This window comes from Bos taurus, chromosome 23, assembly GCF_002263795.3.
Source record: "Bos taurus isolate L1 Dominette 01449 registration number 42190680 breed Hereford chromosome 23, ARS-UCD2.0, whole genome shotgun sequence".
Lineage (NCBI taxonomy): Eukaryota > Metazoa > Chordata > Mammalia > Artiodactyla > Bovidae > Bos > Bos taurus.
Window position 1 is genome coordinate 7614179 of NC_037350.1, and position 20690 is coordinate 7634868.

At 53.8% G+C, this 20690-nt stretch overlaps 2 protein-coding genes and 1 long non-coding RNA gene across 20 annotated transcripts in view; 2 read left to right on the forward strand and 1 right to left on the reverse strand.

Annotated features, from left to right (window-relative positions):
* SYNGAP1 (synaptic Ras GTPase activating protein 1) overlaps nt 1–11440 on the forward strand; it is a 31550-nt gene extending 20110 nt beyond the window's left edge. For 7 of the 18 annotated variants that reach the window (XM_059880467.1, XM_059880468.1, XM_059880471.1 and 4 more), the window contains 9 exons: nt 74–310; nt 434–635; nt 816–994; nt 1535–1576; nt 1884–2961; nt 3307–3480; nt 4583–4794; nt 5860–5950; nt 9545–11440. In XM_059880467.1, the coding sequence (XP_059736450.1) occupies nt 74–310; nt 434–635; nt 816–994; nt 1535–1576; nt 1884–2961; nt 3307–3480; nt 4583–4794; nt 5860–5950; nt 9545–9691 (2362 nt within the window). In that variant the 3' untranslated portion in view covers nt 9692–11440. Of the gene's footprint in view, nt 1–73; nt 311–433; nt 636–815; nt 995–1534; nt 1577–1883; nt 2962–3306; nt 3481–4582; nt 4795–5846; nt 5951–6809 lie in introns of all 18 variants that reach the window. The other 11 variants (XR_009492485.1, XR_009492484.1, XR_814706.3 and 8 more) reach the window with 11 other exon arrangements.
* Nucleotides 8868–12143, reverse strand: LOC112443859 (uncharacterized). The gene is made up of 2 exons (XR_003032275.2): nt 11743–12143; nt 8868–9370 (listed from the first exon to the last, which is right to left on the reverse strand). It is a non-coding gene; the product is annotated as an uncharacterized lncRNA (long non-coding RNA).
* Nucleotides 12144–12411: 268 nt separating this feature from the next.
* Nucleotides 12412–15236, forward strand: ZBTB9 (zinc finger and BTB domain containing 9). The gene is made up of 2 exons (NM_001191462.1): nt 12412–12474; nt 12730–15236. The coding sequence occupies exon 2, from the start codon at nt 12736–12738 to the stop codon at nt 14119–14121; it is 1386 nt and encodes a 461-aa protein (NP_001178391.1). The 5' UTR covers nt 12412–12474; nt 12730–12735; the 3' UTR covers nt 14122–15236.
* Nucleotides 15237–20690: the final 5454 nt, after the last annotated feature.

The following is a 20690-nucleotide window of genomic DNA, read 5'->3' on the forward strand; positions in this document are numbered from 1 at the left end:
GGGTCTCTGGGGCTCAGTCCCGGTCTCTCTCTCTCTCTCTCTTTCTCTCTGTCTCCCCGCCCCTCCCCGCCAGCGTGTTCCCGAGGGAGCTGAAGGAGGTGTTTGCGTCCTGGCGACTGCGCTGTGCAGAGCGGGGCCGAGAGGACATTGCGGACCGGCTGATCAGCGCCTCGCTCTTCCTGCGCTTCCTCTGCCCGGCCATCATGTCGCCCAGCCTCTTCGGGCTCATGCAGGAGTACCCAGATGAGCAAACTTCGAGAACCCTCACGCTCATCGCCAAGGTCATCCAGAACCTGGCCAACTTTTCCAAGTGAGGGAAGCCTCAGGCCGGGGGTCGGGTGGGGCTGGCAGGAAGGGTCTCCTGAGTCCCTAGAGTCAGGCGTGGGTTGGGGCCTTCTGGGTGTGACCTGTACCTTCTGGATACTTTGGCCAGGTTTACCTCAAAGGAGGACTTTCTGGGCTTCATGAACGAGTTTCTGGAGCTGGAGTGGGGTTCCATGCAGCAGTTCCTGTACGAGATCTCCAACCTGGACACGCTGACTAACAGCAGTAGCTTTGAGGGTTATATCGACCTGGGCCGAGAGCTCTCCACGCTGCACGCCCTGCTGTGGGAGGTGCTGCCCCAGCTCAGCAAGGTCAGCATGGGCCCCTTGGCGGATCCTTAGGTCTCCAGAGGCTCCTGTGGCCCAGAGACCATCCCCTGAGCAGATTCTGCTGCCTGTCTGATCCCGGACACGTCACAGCCACTTCCTGGGCTCAGACACCTTTCCCTTTCTGAACTCTGAGGCCCCCAGGTAACAGCCTCCCTCTTCCAGGAAGCCCTCCTGAAGCTGGGCCCGCTACCCCGGCTCCTCAATGACATCAGCACGGCTCTGAGGAACCCCAACATCCAGAGGCAGCCGAGCCGGCAGAGCGAGCGGCCCCGGCCTCAGCCCATGGTGCTGCGGGGCCCTTCGGCCGAGATGCAGGGCTACATGATGCGGGACCTCAACAGGTGAGCCCCGGGAGCCCCCGGCTGTGCCCTAAGAGCCCACACGTCTGTCCTGGATACACTCCTGGGTCCGTGTGCCTCTGTCAAGGACTTGAAAGAAAGGAAAGAGAAGCGTTTTCTTAGAGAAAACCGTAAGGAGACAGGTCCAGTGGTTAGGTTGAGAGCCTGTTTAAGTCAGAGGAAGCAAGCAGCACAGAGCATCCCCTGCCGAAAGCATCCCTCCAGCTCCACGTGCTAGGAGCCTGGGGGCCTTCAGCCTGCCCGGGCCTGCCCTGGGTCGGGGCTCAGCCAGGACACTGGGACCAGCCACCTGGTGTCAGGACGTGCAGATGGCTCTGTCCTAGTCTCCTCCGGGACCCCGCAGACCCTGCCCGCTCTGGCCCTGCCTCGCAGGGCCTCCCCTGCGCCGCCGGGCACTGCCCGCCCTGCCCCTCCTCTCCATGACACCATTCCCATCCGCCACCCCGCCCACCTCCACGCGTCCGACCTCCGCCCCCTCTCTCCTTCTCTGCCTGTGCTCGCCCCTCTTGCATCTTTCTCCAGCTCCATCGACCTTCAGTCCTTCATGGCTCGAGGCCTCAACAGGTGAGGGGCTCTGCGCTCCCCCGCCCTCTTCTCTCTGCTGTCTGCCGCCTGCTCCCAGCCTTCTCCATCCCTCATCTCCCCAGCGTCTGCCCAGACCCGGCCTCATCCCTCCTCCTGCTGCCCCATCTGCCCCTGCTGCCGGAGGCCCGTCCCACCCTGTTCCTCTCGCATCTCTGCCCCCTGCCCGCCGCCCTCTCTTCCTGCCCTGTGGCCCCCTCTTCACCCCAGGCCTTCACTGACCACAGAGGCTCACCTGCCGGTGGCCCGCTCTGACCTCCCACTCGTGTGCTCCCTTCCCTTCCCACAGCTCTATGGACATGGCTCGCCTCCCCTCCCCAACCAAGGAGAAGCCCCCGCCACCACCGCCTGGTGGGGGGAAAGACCTGTTCTATGTCAGTCGCCCACCCCTGGCCCGGTCCTCCCCCGCCTACTGCACGAGCAGCTCGGACATCACAGAGCCGGAGCAGAAGATGCTGAGTGTCAACAAGAGTGTCTCCATGCTGGACCTGCAGGGCGACGGGCCCGGCGGCCGCCTCAACAGCAGCAGCGTGTCCAACCTGGCAGCTGTTGGGGACCTGCTGCACTCGAGCCAGGCCTCCCTGACCGCGGCTTTGGGGCTGCGGCCTGCGCCTGCTGGCCGCCTCTCCCAGGGGAGCGGCTCGTCCATCACCGCGGCCGGCATGCGCCTCAGCCAGATGGGCGTCACCACAGACGGTGTCCCTGCCCAGCAACTGCGCATCCCCCTCTCCTTCCAGAATCCTCTCTTCCACATGGCCGCTGATGGGCCAGGCCCCCCAGGGGGCCACGCAGGGGGCGGCGGCCACGCCCCACCCTCCTCCCACCACCACCACCACCACCACCACCACCACCGAGGCGGAGAGCCCCCAGGGGACACCTTTGCCCCGTTCCACGGCTACAGCAAGAGCGAGGACCTCTCCTCAGGGGTCCCTAAGCCCCCTGCCGCTTCCATCCTTCACAGCCACAGCTACAGTGATGAGTTTGGACCCTCTGGCACTGACTTCACCCGTCGGCAGCTCTCACTCCAGGACAACCTGCAGCACATGCTGTCCCCTCCCCAGATCACCATTGGTCCCCAGAGGCCTGTCCCCTCAGGGCCTGCAGGCGGGAGCGGTGGTGGGGGCAGTGGTGGGGGCGGCGGGGGCCAGCCGCCCCCGTTGCAGAGGGGCAAGTCTCAGCAGTTGACAGTCAGCGCTGCCCAGAAACCTCGGCCGTCCAGTGGGAACCTGCTGCAGTCGCCAGAGCCGAGTTATGGCCCTGCCCGCCCACGGCAGCAGAGCCTCAGCAAGGAGGGCAGCATCGGGGGCGGCGGGGGCAGCGGTGGTGGTGGCGGCGGCGGGGGGCTCAAGCCCTCCATCACCAAGCAGGTAGGACGGGCGGGAGGGCTGGCAGGGCAGTGAGCGGGAGGGGAGGAGGAGGAGATGGGTCGAGGGGAGCACAACATTCTGTGGTCTGAAGTCACAGTTTTCTCACCTCCTTTCGTTCATTAAGCAAAGTGCACAGAGGGCCTGCTTTGCTCCATGTGATGTTCTGGGCACTGTGTGCTTGTCAGTTAACAGACAGGCCTCCCTGCCCTCTTGGGGCTCCCAGGGCAGATGTGATGAGAACAGCATTCATGAGGGGATCAGTCGGGGGACTCCCATTTCCTTGGGCCGTGCTCCCTGCCTTTCAAAGCGCCCACCTCCTTCCGCCTTCCCTCTCCCCTGCCCCAGCATTCCCAGACGCCGTCCACGCTGAACCCCACGATGCCGGCCTCCGAGCGGACGGTGGCCTGGGTCTCCAACATGCCTCACCTGTCGGCTGACATTGAGAGTGCCCACATCGAGCGGGAAGAGTACAAACTCAAGGAGTATTCCAAGTCTATGGACGAGAGCCGACTGGACAGGGTACGGGGGGCCCTCCCCACCCTGAGCCCTGTCATTACCCACAGGGCAGGCTTCTAGTCCCTTCCAAGGGCAACACCTGGGGCCAAGTAGTTATGAGAAGAAAGGACAAAGACCCGATCCCTTCTGAGAAGCCCTCATTCTTTCAGGGGATGCAAGATACAATCAGTCCATTGAAAAGCCCTGTTCAGCTCTGTTTTGTGGGTTCCACACATGGTAGATTGTCGGGGGAAGCATGCTCTGTATTAGACCGCCTCTGTGTTCCTCCCCAGGGAGAGCATAAGCCCTGGGTTCTGTGACTTCTCAGGAGGGGAGTCACTGCAGTAGCAGTGGGAGCTGAGCCACTGGGCGAGGGCAGGGCAGTTACACCACGAGCCATGCACGGCTTCCCCCATCACTGTCCCACAGGCTCCGGTGACGGGTAGCCATCAGAGGTCTCGTGCAGGAAAGTGGCGCACGTGGGGAAGACTGTCCAGACTCTCAGCTGCCGGTGGCCCCAAGCAAAAGTTAGCCGAAGCTCTGGCCTTTACTCGTTTAGCAGAAAGCTGCTTGGGAGCCATTGCTTCAAGGACCCTGAAGAAGAGGGTGACTGCAGGGTTAGATTGTACATACAGGATACATGATTCCAACCTGGGGAGCAGAGAGGGTTTTGGGGAGAAGTAGTCTGAGCAAAGAAAAACGTTGGGATTGATGTAGATAGACTTGCGCTAAGAGAATATCTCTAGGCCTATTATAAACTATTTCCAGCACCATTTAACAAACCAAGGGCAAAGTGCCTTCCGCCTGTGTCCGTGAGTCTGTCTAGGCTTCAGTGTTGGTTTTCCTGTGTCCAGGTGCACGCGTGAGGGCATGTGTATACCTCTAGGATGGGGGAGTCCACGGTCTTGTTACGTCTTGACAGAGCCTCAGCCCCATGTGAGGACTTTCTTAAAAGTGTGTGTGTGAGAGAGAGGTAGGGGGGCAGATCAAGAGCCAGGGAACAGCTGGAGGAGACTGGTGAGGATCCCTTACCACACGGTGCTGTGCTTAGCAGGCAGGGTAGAGGCTGGGTGCACGGTCAGGCCCAGCCCCCCTCACAGTGCGGGGTCGTGTGCCCGGCGGGCAGGTGAAGGAGTATGAGGAGGAGATCCACTCGCTGAAGGAGCGGCTGCACATGTCCAACCGGAAGCTGGAGGAGTATGAGCGGAGATTGCTGTCCCAGGAAGAGCAGACCAGCAAAATCCTGATGCAGTATCAGGCCCGGCTGGAGCAGAGCGAGAAGAGGCTACGGCAGCAGCAGGTGGAGAAGGACTCCCAGATCAAGAGTATCATCGGCAGGTGAGGAGCGGCCCGGGGAGGGCTGGTAAGGAAAAGCCTGAGGCTGAAGAGGGTCAGCGAACCCCGCCTCCAGTCCCACCCACTCCCCCAGCTCAGGACACCTGGAGGAAAGCCCAGGGCCCTCCTAGGGATGCCACCTCCTCCACCATTTACCAGATCAAGAGAAATCTCATGCTTAGTGCATTAAATGTCCCTTTACTAAACGTTGCTCTCTCTCCTAGTAGAGTAATGTCTGAAGCCCTTAGAAATGTACCTCTTACTGTCCAGCCATCTCTGTGTGTCTGGACTGGCCTAGGCTGGGACTCCCCACTGGTTATTCTCAAGCCAGCCTATGATGCTCACCCCAAATCTAAGCAGAGGTCCCTTAGCCACAGTGGCCCCTGACCTTCCCATCCTGGAGAGGTGTTCCATCCTGGAGTGAACGATGCTCGCTCTCCCTTGCGCTCTGCCAAGCCCTGAGCTCCAGAGGAAGTGTCTCAACAAGGGGTCAGTTAGCTTGAGAGCTGGGTAGGACCCCACACCCCACTCCAACCAGGGCCAGTTCCATTGCCATCTATTCTCAGTGTATTTTTCAGGAAGATTAATTAGAAAAGCTTGACTTGAAACTTTTTTGCAAACCACTACTGTGATATCCTTTATGAGAAATCACCTTGAGAACCTTCTTTGAAGGTAGAGAGAAGCTGGGAATGATGATTGTAGAGACCCTCTTGGGCCAAGGGTGTCCAGGGGCTGCTCTGGAGACAGTCTCGGTTCCGTGAGGTGGCGTAGGGGATGGAGGAGCCAGATCTTCAGCTGCAGTGTCTGCGGAAGGGCCTGCTCATGGATAGAGTGCTGAGTGCTGTGTGCCTGGTCGGGGGGGGGTGCTCCCAGGGCACAGAGGTCCTCCTTAGCAGAGAGATGCAAGCATTCCAGAAAGCGGGTCGGAGGAATGGAGGGATTCTAAGTGCAGGGGAGAAAAGTGCCAAAGCTTCTCGAGAGAGTGGCAGGGCCCCCAGGGTCGGGATCTCCCTGGGCAGGCTCCCCGCCTGTGCCCGCCACTAACCCCACTGAAGCCCGTCCCTTCAGGCTGATGCTGGTGGAGGAGGAGCTGCGCCGGGACCACCCCACCATGGCTGAGCCGCTGCCCGAACCCAAGAAGAGGCTGCTCGACGCTCAGGTGGAAATTACAATGTCATTTATCTTCTCCGTGTCCCATCCCCATCCATCCCACTGTCCTTCGTGCGGTCACTGCGCCAGCCACCCCGGGCCCATTGCCGCCGTCTCTCCTGTCGTCCTCCGTTCATCCAGCGGCTGCTCCCGGCCGTCCCCGCGACCCCATCTTCATCCCGTCGTCTGTGCCTTCGTCACTCCCGGCAGTGTCAGCCCCCACCCTGCCCTGTGCCTCCCCACCCTGCCTCCCCTACTCAGCCGCATTTCAGGACCTCCAGCTAGAACCTCAGCCTCTCTGCCCCCAGACCTGAGTCCTGGCCCCGGCCCCTTCTGGGCTGGCCCCTGAAAAAGTCAGGGGGCACAGTCTCCCTGCGCCTCTCAGGCCAGGGGGCCGGAAGCGGTGCTTCACCAGCGCAGAGCCCCAGGCGCTAGGGGTGCTTGTGTCCTGGGCTCCAGCCGGTGCCCTGGGCGTGCTCGTCACCACTGCTTCCTGGGCCCCTCAGTTCTCCTTGTCTTTGACAGCTCGCTAGGCCTCTTCCCAGCTTCTGGGATCTTGAAGCCCACCCCCCGGCCTCACACTCTGAGCCCTCCCCTCCTGCCTGTGTTTAAAGCCCAGCCCGCCTTCTTCGGCCCTGCACCCCCTCTGGTCCTCATACCTGCCCAACTGCCCCAGCTCCCGCCATCCGCCCTCTCTCCCCGCAACCAGCTTTTAGGACTTCCCTCCCGTTCTCTAACCCCTTGTTTCCCTCCCCCCAGTTCGGCTCACTTGCCCACCCGTGCTTCTCTCTCCTCTGCTCTGACCTCCAGGCTCCCCCCTAGAACCACCAAGGCTCCTGACCCCTTGACCCCACTCTCTCCCCCTGCAGCTCCTCATCAGGTAATTCTCCTGGTTCCGCTTTGACCACGGGCGGAGGACACAGGGGGAGGTGACTCCGGACCACTACAGGTTGGTCGTGAAGCCCACTCCCTCTGACTCTCCAGAGCCCCTCCCCGGTTCACGGCTGCTCCCCACACCTGAGGACCTCCCCAGATGCGACCCTCCGGACACCTGCACAGACCCATCTTCCCAGGCACTGCCCCAGAGCACTTCCCTGCCGCCTCCTAGAACTGTTCAGGGATCCCTGCCCCCTACCAAGCACTTTACCCTAGATGCCTGCACACCCCTAGATCACAGTGCCTCCCCACACCTCCCCCGACCCTGCCTCCTCTAACCTCTCCAGTGTATGTCTGTCACCCCCCATTTCACCAAAGCGTTCTTGGGGGTTGGGACGTTGGGGTAGGGTTTGTTAAGGAGGGGTGGTGATGCTGGGTTGGGGGGGCGCTGGCTAAAGGGGCTGTGAGGCTGCAGCAGGTAGCCTGGGGTTTCCTCTTCCTTCTCCCTTCCTCTGGTTCTGTGGCGAGCTCTCCTTCCTTCCACCCCTCACCTGTTTCTCTTTTTCCTTCCCTACATCTGTGAGGTAGACAGCATCTGGGGCTCCTATTCGGCCCTGCTGGGTGGGAGTTAAGAGTGTGTAGTTAATGCAGGGAGACTTGGGGGGGCTTGGAAAGGGTGCCATTCGGATGTCAAGACAGTAAGGGTGAGTGGAGCAAGGAGAAGGATCAAGAAAGGAGACCCTGATAGATGTTAGGATGTGGACCTGCCCACGTGGTGTGGGAGTTGGCAGTGGCAGGAGATGTCTTCCTAGATAAAATCATGGGCTGGGAGCCGTGCTGATTTCAGGCAGAGATGCTAGGTTGGCTGCTGATGCCATCCACTCCCCGTCTCCTGCTCCGCAGTGGCCTTGCTGGACACAGAACCCTACCTGAAAAGCCAGTAAATGGGAACTGTCAACCAGCGACATCACTTCTGAGAGGCTTTATTTTCTGCAGGATGGATCTGCAGTGGGCAGTGGCTCCTCACTCTGTAATTTTAACTCTCTGCCTGCCCAGTCTCTCTGTCAAAGTAGTTAGTGAGCTGAAAACAGATGCTGCCAGGCACCAGGGGCCCTCACCATTTAAAGGACTCCTGTGGCGAATTCTTTTGTAAAATGAATAATGGCACCCTAATTTATCTCCTTTCTAAATTTGGGTCCCTGAGGGTGTAGGGGGCATGCAGACAAGCAGAGGGAAGGGAGTCTGAGGTTTCCTTCCCCTGCTCTCCCGCCACACTCAGGATGCCCTACTGCACGTGACTTCCTCTCTCGCTGACTCCTGGAAAGTGTGGGAGATACTCCGTAGCTAAGAGGGCAGCTTTGCTTAAATCTTGGGTTTGGGTGACCTTCTGAGAGGTGAAGAAGACTAATCCGGGAGCTTCTGCCTGGAATGTTGTTAACGTCTTTAGCGATTTGGTCAGACACAGCTCGGTTGCTAGGCTTCAGTGCTGTATATCCCAGGAAATAACTTGGACACTTTTTATAAACCCCCTTCAGGTTTTGGTCCCTCTGCAACTCAACTATTAACATAAAAATTAATTTTATGTCTGTATTTTTAAAAGCCAAATGAGCGACCTGAAGCATAGAATACATGGTGTTCTCCGCTCCCAGCAGAGGAACAGAAGCCAGAGCTGAGGGGAGGAGACAGGAGTTGGTCCAGGAAGGGTAGGAAGCGGTAGAATAGGACCAGGGGTGGGAGTCCCGCTCACCCTGTAACTGGGAGCCCAGGGTGAGGGAACGAAAGGAACGTGGGGGTGGAGAGGAACGAAGTCCTTCTGCTTCCTGGGGACGCAGAGCTTGGGGCATGCTGCGTCTCTGCAGGAGCTCCTGGTCCTTCCTTTCTGACATCAGCATGAGAGAGAGGCAGCCCTCCCACAGTATTTTTCCCTTCCCACATTACTTCCCTGAATCCTGTTCCTTCACCCCAGTACAGTTAAACCTCTCTAATTTAGAATGTTGTATTTGAGGAGATGGCCACTCTGAATAAGTGACAAAACTGAATGACAGTATCTGTTTAATGAAATGCATGTCTTCAGAATATATACAGTAAGTAGAACTCCATGAACGAGGCTTTTCCACTCGAGGCCCTCAGGGAGCATGTGTTAATGAATGGATAGGATTGAAAAGCCTATTTTCTGATATAGATTAAATATTCCCTCCCACAGACATGTTTCTACTATTAATTTGCTTAGCACACTCTTTCTTCACAGATAAAGGAAAACTCAAGCCAGTTTTTGTTCAAATTATGAAAAAATTCCAGTCCATGGGGGTTTGGATTAATGAGGTTTTGCTGTACTGCCTTTCCTTGTTCCCTCTGCACTAAGTTCCCACCTCAGGTTGGTGGTGGCCTGGGAGGGGGCCCTGGGCAGTGGAAGGTGCCAGGGTTAGCTTGGGGGTGAGATAGGAAACTGACCTCTTTTGAAATGGGTTCCTGGTGTGACTCCTGGGGTTGAAGGCCCCAGTTAGGAGTCGGGGTGAGAGTCTCTTCTCCCTGATTCCAGATGATGTACCTTCTCCTGCAGGTGAGAACAAACGAGGAGGATGTGGGTGGGAGGGGTCTCCTTGGGGAAGGGGGTGGGACAGTTGGTGGAGGGGGCCGGCTCTGGGGGAGGCCACTGCTTGGGGGCTGGCAGCCAGGCCCCCGCGAAGCGTCTCAATAAGTCCGCGCTCTCCTCTTTGGTATCTTGCAGGAGAGGCAGCTTCCCCCCTTGGGTCCAACAAACCCGCGTGTGACGCTGGCCCCACCTTGGAACGGCCTGGCCCCCCCAGCCCCACCTCCCCCACCCCGGCTGCAGATCACTGAGAACGGCGAGTTCCGAAACACCGCAGACCACTAGCCCACCCAGCATCTCAGACCTCCTCCTCCCTCCCTGTGCACCCCACCCTGGAACGGCACCAACCACCAGGACTGGACGTCGCCGAGGGACAGCGGGATCGCCTCCTTGAACGCCTCCTTGCGGGGCACCAGTCCCCCACCCCCACTGCACCATTTCTGGGAGGGAGAGCGGGGACCCTCAGCTGCCCCCTTTTCCTTCCTGCTGGGGTGCTGTCCCCTGTGACCCCAAGGACCCTTGCCCCAGGACACAGACCCCTTCACTCCGGGGTGCTATCCCCATCCTCTGCCTCATCGTTCCCCTGAGCACTGGGGGACAGACCCTCACCCCCACCCTGGGGGTGCGGCACCTCCAAACTTTCAACTTCAGGGTGATTTTTTAGCAGTAACCAGAGCTGACAATCTAACTCCCCTCCACCGCCCCATTTTGGCCTCCCCTGTCCCCCTTGTTATGGGGAGGGGACCCCAGGTGAGGGGGTCCTATTACCCCTTGATTTCTCAGGAGCGTCTGGGGGGGCTCAGCACGCACAAACTCCTTCTCCTCCTACCACTCTCAAATACTCTCCCTCCCCACCCAGAACCCAGATGGGGTGGAGGGGCCACCGGGGCAGGGAGGGGGCGGCAAAGGGGGAATGGGACTTGTCTCCCTTTCTTCCCATACCTGATCTGCTCTTGGCTGGTCCCAGAGCGGGGTGAGGGGGCTCAGGCCCCCCCCTCCCCCAGTGTGTTGGGTGGGGTGGAACTGAGGTTCAGGGGAGGGATTAGGGTTTAGGAGGGGGGTGTATGTTGGGGAGGACAGACTAGCTGATCTGCCCTACCCTGACACACACAGCCCCCCTGCCCCCCACCCTTGGTCTCTACTCCCAGGGGGAGGGGGGAACTTACTCTAGGAAAAGCCATGTCTCTCTCCCCCAGGGAAGGGGGACCTGTGTTGGAGGAGGGGTGTTGGGGGCCCCCTTCCATGACTCTGTCCCCTGGGGGAGGTAGGACAGGGCTGGGCTTCCCTCTCATCCTCCCCCCCCCAATCTCCCTCCACATCTCTCCCTCCCGCCAGCTCCACAATTTTTCGGTGTTTCTCTGTACATAGCTCTCTGGCGGGATAGGGGAGGTAGGATGGATGGGGTTTGGGGTGGGTCGGTCATAGGAGGAGAGAAGGCCCTCCTTGGCACCCCCTCTTCCCTGACTGCTGTCCTCTACCCAGCCTTGCCCCCTCATCCCTTCTTGCGTTTGGTATTGAGACTTCTCGGACTCCACCCTTCTTTCTTTTGTATGGACAGTTCCCCTTCAGTCCCATCCCCCTACACACAGACACCCAGCCGGGGCCAAATTTATACTTATATAAAAGTTGTAAATATGTGAAATTTTATCCCTGTGCCCTTCCTTGCTTTCCCAACCTCAGACCCTACCCCTGGACCCCCTTTCCTCTTCTGTTCTTTGGCTGTTGTAATTATCTGGGATTTGTACTGTACATATCCGGGGTGTGTGTGTGTGGGCTGGGGGCAACCCCTCTGTACAGCGCTTCCTGGCCCCCTCCCCACCACGATTCTCTCTCCCCTCATAAGGGTAGGGAGATGTTCTTCCTACCTGTTTTATTTTGTTTTCTCGTTCTCCCTCCCCACCCCACCCCACCCCCAGCCTACTCTCTTCCCCCACCACTGCCCCTTTTCTTCCACTCCCAGCCCCATTTCCTTTTTTTCTGGAGTGTGTGGTGAAACAGAAAAATCATGTTTAATAAACGGAGATTGTTCTTTTATCGCGGTGCTGACTTTCCTAGTCTCGGACCTCCGGGAGGATCAGCATGGTGACAGGAATTGCTTTCTGAGAGGAAGCTGACAGCTTGGGAGAAATTATGTATCCTTGTGTGCCGCCATAGTCTTGGCCCTAGAATATCGCTCTCCCAACCAGCACTGTAGAGTAGGGGTTTTGCACAGGCCAAATTTCCCCCATGTGTCTCACCACTGCGCCACTTAACCCCAAGAATAAAGAGGTTAAGGAACAGCAGCAGTATCTGATAAAACACAAGTGTACATCTACATGTCCCTTAAAAATAATTACCTAGAAGTGAAGATTATTTCATTGTTGGTTAAAGTGCTCCCGTACGGAACGGAGGAAAGAACTTGGTGCCTCAGCCTTGTGGAGTCGGCCTCTGGGCCAGCACTTGCCGTCTCGGCTTTCCCTGAGGAAAGGATGGGAACTCCTACCTCGCGGGTGGCAGGTCGGGGGAGGGGGCGTGGGATAGAAGGAGATGCGAACAATACCTAGCCCATATGCTAGGTGCCCTCTTAATCTCAGCACCTATCGGGGGCAGGCGTTGCATTTAATCACTGGCATGGCTCATTGGTCGCGCCCTCGGTACCGGCTGCGCCTTCTCATCCCTTCTGTGGCCTGGGCCCGGTCTACTGCCTCCCGCCCGCACCGCCTTCTAGCCGGCGTGACCAATCGACGTGAGGCTTGTAGGCCGGCGCCTTCCTATTGGCTGCCTCCCTGGCCCCGCCCAACTCCCCGGGGCCCACTTCCGGCGGGGAGGAGGTGGCTTCCGGCAGAGGCGGCGCGGTTGCTGCAGAGCCGCTCTGGACGCAGGACCGCGTGTGTATCCGTGGGGGCGTGGCGGCAGGAAGGGCCAAGTGGCTGGCGCTTGCGGTCCCCGGGTGCCTGCCAGGGAGTTGGACTCTGCGGGCACGTGAGTTGGGAAGCAGAACGGCGGGAAGAAGCCGACCGGGCCGGCGGGATCCGGCTCACGGCTGAAGGACCTCCTCCTCGCCACAGGCCCTGCAAGTTCAAGCCCCGGTTGGTGTTTTGTTGTGGTTTGTTTTAGTTTTCTCGGCGGGGGAGTGTGTGGGACTGTTCTGCCCGAACCACCGGCCACCGAAAAGTTCCCACACGTTGGGGTGCAGCGGAGGCGGACGTTGCTTGGGGAGATACGATTTTCCTTATCCAGAGCTTCTGTGACCCCCTCTTTCCTCCACAGCCCTCGTCGCGCAGGGGCTCTCCCCCTCCCCTCATCTCTTGTACCCGACCCTCTGGGGTCTTTTTCTTCCTCAGGAGGCCATGGATACCTCGACGCCTTTGCCTCCCGTAGCCCCCTCCCCAGCCTGCAACCCAGCCCCACGGACGATCCAGATCGAGTTCCCTCAGCACAGCTCTTTGCTGCTGGAGGCCCTGAACCGCCACAGGCTGGAGGGAAAGTTCTGTGACGTCTCTCTCCTGGTGCAGGGCCGCGAACTGAGGGCCCACAAAGCAGTGTTGGCAGCCGCTTCTCCTTACTTCCACGACAAACTACTTCTGGGGGATGCACCGCGTCTCACCCTACCCAACGTTATCGAAGCCGATGCCTTCGAGGGGCTGCTCCAGCTCATTTATTCGGGGCACCTCCGTCTGCCCCTGGATGCTCTCCCTGCGCACCTTCTTGTGGCCAGTGGCCTGCAGATGTGGCAAGTGGTAGATCAGTGCTCAGAGATCCTTAGAGAACTGGAAAACACCGGTGGTGGGATTTCATCCCGAGGAGCGACCCCTTTCCACACACTTCTTTCCACCACAGGAGGCTGGTGCATCCGCTCTTCCCCTTTCCAGACCCCGGCACAGTCTTCTCCTTCTACCCAGAGCCCGATTGGAGGGGAGGGGAGTGAACTGGGAGATGTGTTACAGCTTCAGGTTGAAGAGGAAGAGGAGGAAGATGAGGAGGACCAAGGGTCAGCAGCACCCTCTCAGACTCCTCAGCCTCAGAGAGAATCAGGGAGTTTTCCTCGCCCTCCTGTATCCCACCCCCTGCCCACATCCACTACTCCTTGCAGGCTTCCAGAGGGTGAGAGTGCCCCACCTGAGCCTCCCGCTCCTCATACTGCATTGCCCCCCAAAGTCTTCTACATCAAGCAGGAACCCTTTGAGTCCAAGGAGGAGATAGCAGGAGGCGGAAGTCAGTCTGTAGGAGCAAAGGAGGAGACCAAAGTGTTTCCAGCAGGGAACACTGAAGAGAATGGAGAACTAGGGTTCCTACTGCCCTCAGGAGCAGGGACAACATCTGGAGGAGGTGGTCCATCCTGGAAACCAGTGGATCTTCATGGTAATGAAATCCTATCAGGGGGTGGGGGACCTGGAGGAGCAGGGCAGGCTGTGCATGGGCCTGTGAAGCTAGGTGGCGCACCCCCTGCAGATGGAAAACGCTTTGGTTGTTTGTGTGGGAAGCGCTTTGCAGTGAAGCCAAAGCGCGACCGACACATCATGCTGACCTTCAGCCTTCGACCCTTTGGCTGTGGCATCTGCAACAAGCGTTTCAAGCTGAAGCACCATCTGACAGAGCATATGAAGACGCATGCTGGAGCCCTACATGCCTGTCCTCACTGTGGTCGCCGGTTCAGAGTCCATGCTTGTTTCCTTCGCCATAGGGACCTCTGCAAGGGTCAGGGCTGGGCCACTGCTCATTGGACTTACAAGTGATTGCTGAGGCCATATGCTAACTTTCAGGACAAGGGAGCCACTGCTGCTGCTGGATACTTATTACCCCTCACTACCACAGTACCCTGATCCTGTATCTTGATGTTGGTGTTGGTGGTTTTTCTTGGCTATACCTCGTAGCATGCCACCAGGGATTGAACCTGCACCCCAGCAGTGGACAGTGCAGAGTCCTAACCACAGGACTAGCAGCAACGTCCCATATCTTGTTAATTATTCCACAAGGATAGATATATTACGGATCTCTTCTTGGGTGTGGGCCTCAACCTGACATATTTGCAAGTTTTTGCTAACTGTCCTACGGGAACTGGTTTACAGGCTGTAGATATACTGATCAGTTGCCTGTAATAGATGTTTTCGTACAGGAAACTGGATTAAATTTCCAATTAGAAGGTATTTGATGAGAGAGGAGTTAGAGCAAGAAAAATTATGATAAATGTTTAATTCAGTCTCTATGAGAAGTTAAGGGAGCTGGTCTCCATCTAGAGATGTGTTTGATTCAGAGTTCTAGTAATCCAGAGACTAAGCTCTAAGCTTTACTTTTCTCTCATCATTGCTGAAATTTTACGAGTAAAGGTCATCTTATGTACTTTTTTTTTGTTATGATTTTCTGGAAACCCTTCAGTCTATAAATTACTTTCTCACCAGTAGGTACTTTTTCAACACCTTTATTTTGTATGTTGTAGTTGAGCACTTTAACAAATTGAGAATTCCATGAGTCACTTAGAACCCTCTTTAATAGAGGTATTCCCTCCACAGTCTGTGCCTCTTGTCTACCTTTGACCACCACTCATCACTCACATTGATCACAGGGACTGAAATGTGATCAGTGAACTCAGGAGATGGCCGCTGACCTAATACACTCTCAGGGTAGTGCCACTGCTCTGAACAAGAGGCCGAGGTTAGAGGGACTCAGGGCTGAGGTGGCACATGCTGAAAACTAGAGAAATAACTGCACAGTGGGACCATACCTCCTCCCTGTCCATCCTCACCCACATTACAGCCCCTTGGTCCACACATAGAAGGGTAGATGTTGGAATGGGGAGATTGTCGTAGTTCTCTTTATTTCTTCAAATAAACTTTGCCATGAAATCTAAGCTAACTGTGAACTGAATTGAGTCATTTATATGGGAGAGAACATGTGAAAACAGTTGCAAAGACCTGGATGTATTCCTTATGCAGCTGGGTTATGTCAGTGGGAAGAATCAGATAGTTTCACACTGATGCAGAGAACACAATCCTGAACATTGGTGGGCCAGATTCTCAGTCCTCACCTGCCTTTTTTTTTTTTTTTTGAGGTGTGGGGTGTTATGTACCTTCTAACTGATTCTTTGGTTTTTTGTTGTTGTTTCTTTAGGGATTTTTCACATGATTTTATAATGTTGCCTCCTGACTGCATATATTATGTGTATTGTTTGGTTTGTTCAACATTTATTGCAAAGCACTGTATTCAACCCTGACTTACACTCTTAGCCTTGAAGAGTTTGCAGCTACTACCAAAGCTAGACATAATGACAATGTGGTATAGTAAGTCCATGATGGGGGACAGTACAAGCTACTGTAGTGGCACAAAGGAAGCTGAGTAAAGAACCTATTATAGATCACCAGAGGTTTCACAAAGACCACATTGCCAGAGTGTGGCAGTGGGGATAGGTGGCCGAATTGATGTGGAAATGGTGAGCATGAGAACTGTAGAGCCAAGACTGACAACCTTTGCCAAAGCAGGTACCTCGGAAGTTATTAGGTATGGAGCCTAAAGGGGCTAAAACTATGACCGTGGCTGAGAAGGTGAGTTCTAGCTGGGATCTGTCAGTCTTTCTAGAACCATCCCCACTATAAGGGCTGTGACCACACTGGGTACAGGGTCAGGGCTGGAGGCTGCCGCCCTTGGATCTACTGCCATGCCACCCACCTATCATTCTTCGGCGCACATTCTGTGAGTGAGTGTATCTGTTGGCTAGGATCCTTGGATTGCAAGCAACGGACGCTGGCTCTGACTAGCCTTATCAAAACAGGAATCTGAAGGGTGGGGTGGCTCCTGGAACGGAAGGAAGGGCTAAAAGACCAGCCTTTGGAAGGATGAGACCTGGGTCAGCTCCAGGGCTTCAGGGGGCAGAAACTGGGGATTTCTTGAGGTCGTATGTTTTGGGAAGACCCAGTCAGTCTTATGTCTCGTGTCTCCCGTCTTATGATGAAATTTCCCAGGAGTGGACTCTGCCTCAGGGCCGCCCTCTGGCCAGAGCACGGTGACCATGCATTTCACTGAGGCAACAAGTCCTGGAATCCTCAAGGGTAAATTGAAGTTCTGGGACAGAAGAGTGGGGAAGGGGGCCCATCCAAAAACAGAGGTCCACCCATACAGTCTGCACATGTTTCCCATCTCGGGATCTGTAAAGCTTCAGGTATACCTAGCACTTAATAGATGTCTAGACATATAGCAGAATTGCCTCCTCCTGCTCCTTATTCCCCCCAGCTCTTTATTACTTCCTATGAAGCCCATTAAAACTCCATGTTAGAAGTTTTTTTTTTATCAAGTTATTAGAATTATAGAGAAATCGAGTTCCATGATGAAAGGTTGTGGTTTAAACTCACGTAAACGTGCACTTCTCTGCCTCTGTCTTTTCCTTTTTATAGTGGAGGAAATGTCCCTTCTACTGTGCACGGCTAGGCTCCTTGCCAGAGCCTTTGCTCTCTTAATTATCCTCTCTATCCTGTATCTTCACTCTTCTGTCTCTAGTTTCTCATTAACAGTTAATATGTTCATGGTATTGTGAGAATTAATACATGTAAAATGCTTAAAACAGTGCCTTGTACTCAGTAAATTCAATAAATGTCAGCTCTTATTATAGAGTGAGAGCATCAGTTCCCCACACTCAGGGATCAGTTCTCTCAGGGAGCATTCACATCCATAAAGGGAAAATGTTTTCAACTAAAAGGGAAATGAAGCATACAGCACTCAGTAAGGATTAGATGTTACCATTTTAATTACTGCCTTTCTCATAAATGCTAGTTTTTCAGGGCTCTTCCCCTGTCTTCTAACTTGATAAACTCCTGGATGATTTTATCCACTTTTCTGAGTTAAAGCATTTAAATACTGGTGACCCTTAGTTTTATATATCCAGTTTTCCTAACCCCCAAACCACTTAGATTCTTCCCTCTTTATTCCTTCAACAATAAGCGTCTACTGTATACCGGGCACTGATGAAAGCAGAAAGTATCACAAGGACTTGGGCCTGGATTTTTGCTTTAAGAGACAGATGTTTAAACCATTGTGTACATACTTCATAGATGGAAAGGAAATACAACAGGCAATAAGATGGAGAGTAACAGGAAAGGAAGGTATACTGTACATATTTATCTAGTATCCAAAGCAAAAGAAAGACCCAGACTGTTGCTCTAATGGTCCAGGAGCGAGTGACAAGAAGAAAGACAGAGCATGAAACCTGGTGCAAGGGGTCAGGGGACCTGTGGCCTCTATTGGACTGAGGTGCAGAGTCTACTCTGAGTCCAGCTTTTATTCATAACTGCAGACCTCAAGACTTTCTCAGATCTTATCTTTCTCAACACACAGGCCATATCAATCACATACTCCTAAACATCATGGACTACGCTGACACAGTCCAGATCTCCGTGTGTTTACCCCAGGCCATTCCCTTCTGGGCTGGTCTCGGGAGCCGTTAGCAAGTGCATGGGCAGCATTCATGCCTGACACGGACTGGGTGTTCCAAGGTCCACGCTTTCATGATCCCAGTCATAACCCCTTCTGGGTCTGACCCTGGGGTTTGTAACAAGGCTGTAATTCTAAGAAAGACATGAAAAATAATCATCAATATAGTTTCTTAATACATGCTGTTTTTCCAGGTACTATTTCTGTGAAATTTCTGAAGGCTGTGAAGTACATTATTAGGAATTCCCACTACACCAGACGTGCAAAACAGGGCAAGGAAAGTGGTTCCAGTTAAGTATTTAGCAGTTGTAAAGGCCAAGGAAGAGATAGGAGGTGTATTTGATGAGAGTGGGAACCTGGAGAGGAATGAGATGTTGTCTTAGTCCATTGTGGCATCTCTAACAGCACCACAGATGTGGTGACTTATAAACAAAAGAATTATTTCTCCCACTTCTGGAGGCTGGAGTCTAAGATCAAGTGCCAGAAGATTTGGTGTCATGAGGACCTGCTTCCTGACTCATATATCTTGCTGTATTTTTACACAGTGGAAACAGAAAGGGAGCTCTCTCTGAAGTCCCTTTTTTATAAGGGCACTAATCCCATTCATGAGGTCTTCACCTTCATGACCTAATCTCACCAATGCCCAGCCTTCTAATGACACCACTTTGGGGATGGGATTTTAACATGAATTTTGGGGAACATAAACATTCAGTTCATTGCAGATGTGATTGAAGAGGTGGACTGGACTATATGAAGCCTTGATTATGATAAGGAATTTGGATTTGATCCTAAATGCATTGAGAAAGCAATAAGGGGTTTAGGGAAATAATAATCTTTTCACATTTTAAAGAGATTCCGGGGCTTCCCTGTTGGCTCAGATGGTAAAGAATCTGCCTGCAATGCAAGAGACTCGGGTTCGATCCCTGGGTCAGGAAGATCCCCTGGAGAAGGGACTGAGTACCCACTCCAGTATTCTTGCCTGGAGAATTCCGTGGACAGAGAAGCCTTGTGGGCTTCAGTCCATGGGGTTGCAGAGTTGGACGTGAGTGAATAACTTCACACTTTCACTGGACTTCCCTGGTGGTCCAGTGGTAAAGACCATCTGCCAATGCAGTGGCCGTGGCTTCTGCCCCTGGTCCAGGAAGATCCCACAGGCCTTGGGGTAGCTAAGCCTGTGTGCGGCTACTGAGCCTGCGCTTGAGAGCCCGTGCTCGGCAGCAAGAGAAGCCACGGCGATGAGAAGACCGTGCACCTCAGAGAAAGCCAGGACGCAACAACAAAGACTCACTGAAGCCAAAAATAAATTTTATACAGAGGGCAAGAGCGGGAGCAGGGAGACCAATTAGACTATTTCATTAGTGCAGACAAGAAGTGAGTAAAAGCAGATATGGAGAGAAGGAGATGCATTAAAGTTACAATTTTTCGAGGCAGGACTGACACACAACATTTTAACAGCTTAATGTAGAGATTGTGGGAAAGTAAAATACCAAGATTTCTAGAGTTTTGGCTTGAATTAGAGGCCATTTAATGAGTGGGAGACAGGAATAGAACTTGGGAGAGATCACAAGCAGCTGGATGTATTGACAAGTGTTCTTCTAGACCAGGGGGTGGCAAACTTATTCTATAAGGGATCACATAGTAAATATCAAGCTTTACATGCCAAGAAGCAAAATCAAGGATATATAGGTACATAAATTAAGGAAAACACATTTCCACAATTTCTTTGTATTATTAACAAAATTCAAAATAATAATTGAGTACAAATTTTTGTTGTACAAGTCAGCTGCTTAATTGGGGATCAAAGTTACTGTTTCCTAGGACTTTCCAGGGTGATCCGGTGGTTAAGACTGTGCTTCCAGTGCAGAGGACATGGATTCAACCCCTGGTTGGGGAACTAAGGTCCCATGTGCTGCATGGTGCAGCTAAAAAAAAATGAGAAGCAGTGTTTCCTATCATTATAATCAACTGCAAGCATTCATCTGTTAGTGCTGATCTATAGTGAGATTTTTTATATTTGATCTTTGAAAATGTCTTCACATAGGTAATACTGCCAGAACTGGTATCAGTCTAAGAGCATGTGATTTTAATTGAGCATATTCATCACTTGAAAGGCATTTATAGACTTCTATCATTTATATTCTCTTGATAACTTGCCTTTTATCATATCATTACATTGTCAATTCAGTTCAGTTTAGTCACTCAAGTCATGTCCAACTGTTTACAGCCCCATGGACTGCAGCACGACAGGCTTCCCTGTCCATAACTAACTGCTGGAGCTTGCTCAAACTCATGTCCATTGAGTTGGTGATGCCATCCAACCATCTCTTCCTCTGTTGTTTCTTCTCCTGCCTTCAATCTTTCCCAGCATCAGGGTCTTTTCCAGTAAGTCAGTTCTTCTCATCAGGTCGCCAAAGTATTGGAGTTTCAGCTTCAGCATCAGTCCTTCCAATGAATAATCAGGACTGATTTCCTTTAGGATTGACTGGTTGGACCTCCTTGCAGTCCAAGAGACTCGAGTCTTTTCCAACAGCACAGTTCAAAAGCATCAGTTCTTCGGCACTCAGCCTTCTTTATGGCCCAACTCTCACAGCTATACATGACTACTGGAACAACCATCACTTTGACTATATGGACCTTTGTTGGCAAAGTAATGTCTGTTTTTTAGTATGCTATCTAGGTTTGTCATAGCTTTTCTTCCAAGAAGCAAGCGTCTTTTAATTTCACGGCTGCAGTCACTATCTGAAGTGATTTTGGGGCTCAAGAAAATAAAGTCTGTCACTGTTTCCATTGTTTCCTCGTATATTTGCCATTAAGTGATGGAACTGGATGCCATGATCTTAGTTTTTTGAATGGTGAGTTTTAAGCCAGCTATTTCACTCTCCTCTTT